Source organism: Leptonychotes weddellii, chromosome 3, assembly GCF_054177405.1.
Source record: "Leptonychotes weddellii isolate Sample4059 chromosome 3, ASM5417740v2, whole genome shotgun sequence".
NCBI lineage: Eukaryota > Metazoa > Chordata > Mammalia > Carnivora > Phocidae > Leptonychotes > Leptonychotes weddellii.
This window is the reverse complement of record NC_138371.1, coordinates 17,210,102-17,217,548: the sequence shown is the minus strand read 5'-3', so window position 1 is coordinate 17,217,548 and position 7,447 is coordinate 17,210,102. Positions and strand designations below refer to the sequence as shown.

The 7,447-nt window shown below is 54.1% G+C and overlaps 1 protein-coding gene across 1 annotated transcript; it reads left to right on the top strand.

Moving 5' to 3' along the window:
• Nucleotides 1–504: 504 nt before the first annotated feature.
• Nucleotides 505–7,208, top strand: CATIP (ciliogenesis associated TTC17 interacting protein). Its single transcript, XM_081815307.1, has 9 exons — nt 505–817; nt 981–1,073; nt 2,376–2,576; nt 2,896–2,951; nt 3,612–3,698; nt 3,891–4,058; nt 5,162–5,286; nt 6,315–6,391; nt 6,676–7,208. The coding sequence occupies exons 1-9, from the start codon at nt 793–795 to the stop codon at nt 7,206–7,208; spliced, it is 1,365 nt and encodes a 454-aa protein (XP_081671433.1). The 5' UTR covers nt 505–792.
• The last annotated feature ends 239 nt before the right edge of the window (nt 7,209–7,447 follow it).

Below are 7,447 nucleotides of genomic sequence, written 5' to 3'. Positions count from 1 at the left end.
AATAAATAAATAAAATCCTTAAAAAAAATAAAGAAATCATAAGGAAGAGAAAAGACATTTACAGTACTGTACCATATTTACTGAAAAACATCCGCATATAAGTGGACCCAGGCAGCCCAAACCCATGCTGTTCAAGGGTCAACTGTATCAGCTGCGTGACCCTGGGAAGACATTTAACCTCTTGGTGCCTCAGGTTTCTCAGCCATAAAGTGCAGGGGAAAAAAGGACCTGCTCGCAGGGTTGGTCTGAATACTGAATGAGATCATGTGTGTGCAGCCCTCCAGAACAGTGCGGGCCTACGGTAAGCATGGCTGCAGGGTTTGCTGGGATTGTCATTGTTACCAGCATCACTCTCACATGTGGTCCTATACACGTGGCTCCCAATGGGTTCTACACGTGTGAGGCCACGTCTGACTCAGGGCCATAACTTTCAAGGTCACTTTTTTTTTAAGTTTATTATTATTATTATTATTATTATTATTATTATTATTATTTAGTAATCTCTACACCCAACATGGGGATCAAACTCATGACCCCGAGATCAAGAGTCACATGCTCCTCCGACTGAGCCAGCCAGGAGCTCCCTAAGGTCATTCTAATGACCCATGTCATCCCCCTGCCATGTCAAATGCTCCCTCTGCAGGCCTAGCTCCAAAGCGCACAGTTCCTACCATTGCCTCCAAGGTCTGGGTGTTTTGTGAGGTGTGTTGATGGCCCTTTAAGAGGCGGTAGCTGGCTGCCGGTTGCCATGGAGACAGCTGGACACAGCCGGGGTAGCAGAAGGCCGGCAGCATGTCCTCTAAACTTCAATCCACAGGTGGGAACAGGGCTGCTGGGACAGGAAATTGAAGAGGAATCTTCCCCTCTTCTCCCTCACAATCCTCCTTGGGGTGGCCTTGGGGGATTCTGCTTTGGGGACCCCTGTCCCACCCCTGTCCCTCTCCCCAAGGTTGCCATCTCAGCCTCTCCTCCCTCTCTAGGCCCCAAAGCCAAGGACCACCAGCCCTCAGCCCAAGAGAGTCTGCCAGCCCCAAAGGCCAATGCTGAAGCCATCCACTTCCTCAGCAACCTCAGTGAGCCTGGACAGTGGGGGCGTGGGGGGCACAGATGTGAAGGGGAGGGAAGACAGAAGGCCCAGACCTGGCCCCGTCTCTCTCAGCCTTGATTCCCCTGGGACGCAGAAAGGGTTCGAGGCCTATTGATAGATAGATAGATAGATAGATAGATAGATGATAGATATAGATAGATGATAGATATATTTTTTTAATACAGAAAGGTTTTTTGTTTTTTGTGTATTTTTTTTAAGGTTTTATGTATTTATTTGCGAGAGAGAGAGAGACAAATAATGAGAGACAGCATGAGCAGGGGGGAGAAGGGGAAGCAGACTCCCCGCTGAGCAGGGAGCCTGACATGGGCTGGATCCCAGGACCCTGAGATCATGACCTGAGCCGAAGGCAGATACTTAACCGCCTGAGCCACCCAGGTGCCCTGATAATTGTTTTTACTTTTTATTTATGTATTTATTTATTTTTGATAATTGCTTTTTTTTTTTAAGATTTTATTTATTTATTTGACAGAGAGAGACGGAACACAAGCAGGGGGAGTGGGAGAGGGAGAAGCAGGCTTCCCGTGGAGAAGGGAGCCTGATGCGGGGCTCGATCCCAGGACCCTGCGATCATGACCTGAGCCGAAGGCAGATGCTTAACGACTGAGCCACCCAGGTGCCCCTGATAACTGTTTTTAAAGATTTATTTATTTGGGGCACCTGGGTGGCTCAGTCAGTTAAGCGTCTGACTCTTGGTTTTGGTTCAGGTTATGATCTCAGAGTCCTGAGATTGATCCCCACATAGGGCTCCCTGCTCAGCAGGGAGTCTGCTTGAGATTCTCTCTCCCTCTGCCCCTCCCCTCCCCCTGCTCATGTGCTCGTGCTCTCTCTCTCTCTAAAATAATAAATAAATGAATCTTTAAAAAAATAAATAAAAAATAAAAGATTTATTTATTTATTTGAGAGAGAGCACAGAGGGAGAGGGAGAAGCAGATCCCCACTAAGCAGAGAGCCCCATGCAGGGCTCGATCCCAGGACCCTGAGATCAGGCCCTGAACAGAAGGCAGACACTTAACCGACTGAGCCACCCAGGCGCCCCTATTTGTTGATAATTGTCAAGGGAAGACCCCAAGGACGTGGGGACTGGGGGTGGTGGCGGGGTCTTCACCTGCTGGCTGTTGTACAGGCCAAGGGAAGGGAGCCAGGAGCTGCCTGGGACCCGGGGGATGAAGAAGGGGTGGGTGGGACCCTGCTGGGGGGAGGGTCAGAGAGCCGAGGCCCAGGAGCTGGGGCTTTATCTGCGCCCATGGGACCCCCACCCCACCCCCAGAGCAGGAGGAGCTGCAGATGCTGCTATTCTCCGAGACTCTGGCCATGGTCTCGGACACGGGGGAGCCTCAGGGAGAGCTGATCATTGAGGTGCAAACAGGGAAATACACAGACGAATCTGGTGTGAGGTCGCACTGCCTCCTCGTGCACGCCTTTAGCCGCGGCTTCATGGACAAAATGCTCTGCGGAAACTCCCTCCTGGGTAGAGTTCTTGCTGCCTGATGCTTCACCTCCATCCTTCCTCCCCTCCCTCCCCTCCCCATTCCTAGGACTTTCACTCAGGACCAACCCTTGACTTCACCTTGGGACCAGAAGGCAGCCAGGAGGGTGTGTGGGAGGTGGGGGTGACAGGGACGTTAATCATAGCCACAGACTTAACGACAAGAGCACCACTTAGTTTTCCCTGCAGTCACAGTCCCCCTGAGTCCTCCAGCCTGGGCCCCTGCCCTTCCACCCTGCAGTCTCCCGGCCTGTCTCCGGTGACAGGGTGATGGGACAGCAGCATTCTCCTCCTGCCCCAGGCTACCTCTCATGGAACCTGCATATCATGGAGCAACACAGTCAGGAGTTCATCAAGGTACCTCCTGGGGCCCCCAGCCTGGACCCAAACCAGGGTGAGAGAGTGGAGACCCTGGGAGGGAGGGAGGGAAGAATGGAGGGGCTCAGTGGAATGTCACCCCCGACTCTCTCCAAGTTACCCTGCAGTCCCCACCACACATAACCTGGAAACCAATCCATCCGGGGCAGCAGGTTGCTTCTCGTGACCTTCTCCTAATACACGATCCCTGGGTCCAGTCCACCCGGGGCCTTCTCCAGGCTGAGAGCCCAGCATCTCCCGGAGGGCCATGCAGGCCAGCCTTTCCCAGAGCCTGGCCTTTCCCAAGGGCCTGTCACCCCCTCACCTCCAAATTCTCCTGCTCTGTGCCTCCCACACCCAGCCCCAGCCACCTCACTAACTTCTGGAACGTGATCAGTGTTACACATTGGAAAGCACTCATGCCTAAGAACCTTCCCACAGAAACCATTCCCATCTTTTAAAACCTGTATTCTGAGGGCATTTGCTTTTTACCTTTATATTACACCATAATACGCCTTCTGTTCTTGAACTTCACTACAAAGGGAAGATTTCTATCCAAACTTCCCTCAGTTTTCTCATTTCTAAAGGAGAAGGGGCAAGGTGACCTGTGGGGGTTGCTGTTCAAGCTCCCGCTTCTCCCCTCCGTGCTCTGGCCCTTAGTTCAGAGTCCTCCCCATGGAGCGGAAGATGAGTTTGGTGAAGCAGGACGACCAGCTGGCCATGACCAGAAGGGTCAAGGAGGGTGAGGTAAGGGTGAGAGACAGGTAGGGGCCGTGCCCCATATCCTCTCCAAAGCCAAGAGCAGGGGCCAGATTGTGTCAGGCTGGGAGCCTGGCATGGGGACTCAGCAAGGACCCTATATGTGTCCAATACCTGGCTTCCCCGTCCTCCCCACCCCTTCCCAGATCGATGTCCCTGACCCAGATTTTTCCTGAACAGGAAGTCAAGACCGAAGTGACTTTTGTCCCGGGGAGCTCAACCATGGGCTTCATCTCCGAGGCTGCCAACCTGGTGTTGCTGAGGGTGATGGCCTGGCGCCAGACCGTGCCTAGCAGCGCCCGTTTCCTGGCCTTGGACACGGAGGGCAAATTCTGCTACTCTACTTACGTGAGGGCTCTCCCTGGGTGGGGGACTTGGCCTGGGGAAAAACAGAAGGGGCACTACGGAGGCTGCTGAGGTGGGAGAAAAGACAGCTTTGGGGTGGAAGAGCGGGTGAGCTGGGGCCCCGGGGGTGGGACTTCCAAGGGCAGGAGAAGGCAAGACTTCATGTGTTGGAAGATCACGTGGGGGGCAGGTGGTGGGAAAAAGAGGAACCAAAGCGGGGAGCAGTTGAGAAGCAATGTTTTTTGCCCAGAAGTCAGTCCAGGAAAAATAAACATAGCGGAGGGCTGCTATTAAAGACAGATTTTTTTAACATCAGGAAATGCACCATTTCCAATGGCACTTTTATTATGTTCTTTTATTATGTCTCAGACCTGAAAGGTGTTCCGTTTTTGTTTTTGTTTTTTGTTTTCTGTTTTTTTACTTTTCTTGTGGCTAAAACTTCATAATCAACAGACCTAGGACTTCCTGCAATGTGAGATTTTAAAGCCATGCCTCTAAACACACATTTTGGGGGCTGATTTGACCAACTTTGTAAATGACATTCTAGTCTTTTCTATCACAAACATGACAAACGGCAATGTGTTTGACACAAACAGGCCCATGTCACTTCCCCCATCTTCTTTTGAAACACATGTCTGTATTAGCCCTTTTCCACCCGCGGCCACAGCTGCTCTAGGGGTTTACGTTCTAACAACAACAGGGCAGCATGCCTGCAGCAGCAGGGGCCTGAGGAGGCCACAGGTGGCAATCTAGCCCCCTCCTCAGAGCATCGCTGCCCCCCCCATGCTCCCTGCCCCCAGGCTCACACCTTGGTTGATCCTCATCCCTGTAACTGAATCTGCCAACCAGAAGCACTTGGTCATCAAGATGATGACGGGAGGGTTGGGGCGTAAGCAGCATGGAACTGGCTTTCTATGAGGGGACCCCCACTTAACTTGGGGGTGCAACTCAAATCCTGTGGCGGCTGAGGGCTTGGACAGCCAAAGGTTGCTTATCACTGATAAAGAATGAAGCGGCAAGATGGAGAAAAGGGCCGGGGTGAGATTTGGGAGAGATCCTGGTGGGCATCCACCTCACCTCCCTCCCTCTATCTTGGCCGCTGCCAGCAAGATCTGGGCTTCCAGAAGATCCAGGTCGGCCGCCAGCAGGTGGAAGTGTTCATCGTGGAGCAGACTGTCCACTCAGTTAAAGGCATCCCCAATTCCTGCCAGTTCTACCTGCTCTCGGATGGGTGAGCTACTGACAGTGCGGAACACAATCCTGGGTGCTGGGTCCTGGGGGCGGGCATGGGGCAAAGGGAGACTACTGTCCCTGGGGACACCACCAGGAAGAGTGCCCCCTTGCTTGATCCACATCATTCACTCTTTCTTCACATATTTACTCCTGATTCATACCGTGCCCAATCCGGGCCCGATGCCTTCACCTGATGCGTACCGTAACTCCCAAACCTCACCAAGGAGCCCTGAACGGCTCAGAAAGTCAATGCTGACCCCCCAAGCCTAAGGCACAGTAGCTAAGCAGCTGCCACAGCTGGGTATAATACCAAAAAGCACTGAGGTCTGAACAACGTGACACTTGATAGAATCAATGTGCTTTGGGGGGAGGGGGGGACATCCTGGCACATGGCCAAGCTGTCACCAGCGGGACACAGGCCCCACCCAAATCATGAGAAAATTGGGGAGGGAGGGAGGAAGAATTTGTTTCTTGAAATTTCCAGGGGCACCTGGGTGACTCAGTTGGTTAAGCGACTGCCTTCGGCTCAGGTCATGATCCTGGAGTCCCGGGATCGAGTCCCATATCGGGCTCCCTGCTCAGCAGGGAGTCTGCTTCTCCCTCTGGCCCTCCCCCTCTCATGTGCGCTCTCTCTCTCTCTCTCTCTCAAATAAATAAATAAATAAAATCTTTAAAAAAAAAAGAAAAGAAAAGAAATTTCCAAAGAGGTATTGATAGAATCATTACACTGGGGAAAAAGTAATTGGAACATTGTTGGCTTTCCTTATTTGATAACTTAGCACGTTGTTTCGATTTTGGGTGTCACATAGCTGGAGGCTCATGATTTTTTTAGTGCACACCAGCACACATCTCCAAGGGCATGGACAAGACCCAGTTTGAAAAGCAGGGGCTGTTATTTGGGGACCCTGGAACTCAGAGATAAGCAGTGTTGGGGAAGCAAGAGCAAAGGGAAGCCCCCAGGACGGCTCTCAGGGGAGTGGGCTGGTCTGGGAAGACTGCCACTCTCACACTTGTGTTGTATTCCAGGCACCTGGCCAAGAGAATCCAGGTGGGTTCCCCGGGGTACTGCACGATCACCCAGATGCCTGTCTTGAGGGAGAAGGGTGAGTGAAGCCTCTGGCTGGCGCAGAGTGAAGGAGAGGTGGGAAAACCTGGGACCTTCCAGCGTGCAGAGGCTGGACTGAGTAGAGATGGAGAAGTTTTGCCCTCCAGCCCCTGACCCCAAGGCAATTAGGGGAGGATCATTTTGCAGGGAACCCCTTCCAGCAACTGAGCCGAACCCTGGGGCTCTACCCGTGACGGCAATTTGAGTATTCTTGGGCATCCCTCTGTATCTGGGGAAGGTTCTGGGGTGAGGGTGTGCAGCCTTCCTTCCCTCCGCACCCAGATGAGACTGAGCCTAGCCCCGCATTTGAGAAGAAGCCTCTGGTGTGGGAGGAGGATATGGAACTCTACTCGAGGTTCCTGGACCGGAAGGTGAGGAGAGACTGCAGCCAGCCTGGGGTCCCCATTTCCCCCCTGCCCCGCCCCCCGAGCATAAATTCCACCAGCACTGATCCCTCTTTGTGCCTGCTTGAAATGCACACCCCGATGGCTGGGAGGCGCTCCTTAGAGCGAAGGGGGCGGGGGGTGCTCCTGGGGCGCGGGGTCCCGGGTCCCCGGGTCCCGCTCAGGCTCGGTCCCGGCCAGGAGGAGCTCCGTCTCAGCCACACCAGCTATCTGCGGCAGCACCCCGAGGCCCAGGCGCTCATCTCGGACTTCCTGCTCTTCCTGTTACTGCGCCAGCCGCCAGACGTGGTCACCTTCGCCGCCGAGTACTTCGGCCCCTTCGCGAAGCGCCACCCCCCGACCCCCGCCTTGCGCTCCTCCCACCGGCCCAGCCCCTTCCGCTCGCTGGACCCCCAGCGGCCGCCGCACTAGGGCCGGCCCCGCGCAGCATGCGGGGACCGGGCAGGAAGCCGGGGCGGCGCCGGGGACGCAGCGGGGAACCAGAGGGACTTACCCCCGAGGCGCGCCTTCCGAGCTGCGGGTTCTTTGGGGAATAAATGGGCCCCACCCCCGCGGTTCTGCTGTGGGCGCGGGAACCCTCCCTGGCCAGAGTCTTGTGTCTTGGCTAAAAAGAAGAACTGTTAACAGAGTTTACCCAGCGAATTTCACGC

Coding starts and splice junctions, on each gene's coding strand:
- CATIP (XM_081815307.1), top strand. CDS start 793: ATGTCCTCTAAACTTCAATCCACAG. Junction 2,952..3,611: donor ACAGTCAGGAGTTCATCAAG/GTACCTCCTGGG, acceptor TCTGGCCCTTAG/TTCAGAGTCCTCCCCATGGA. Junction 3,699..3,890: donor GAAGGGTCAAGGAGGGTGAG/GTAAGGGTGAGA, acceptor TTTCCTGAACAG/GAAGTCAAGACCGAAGTGAC.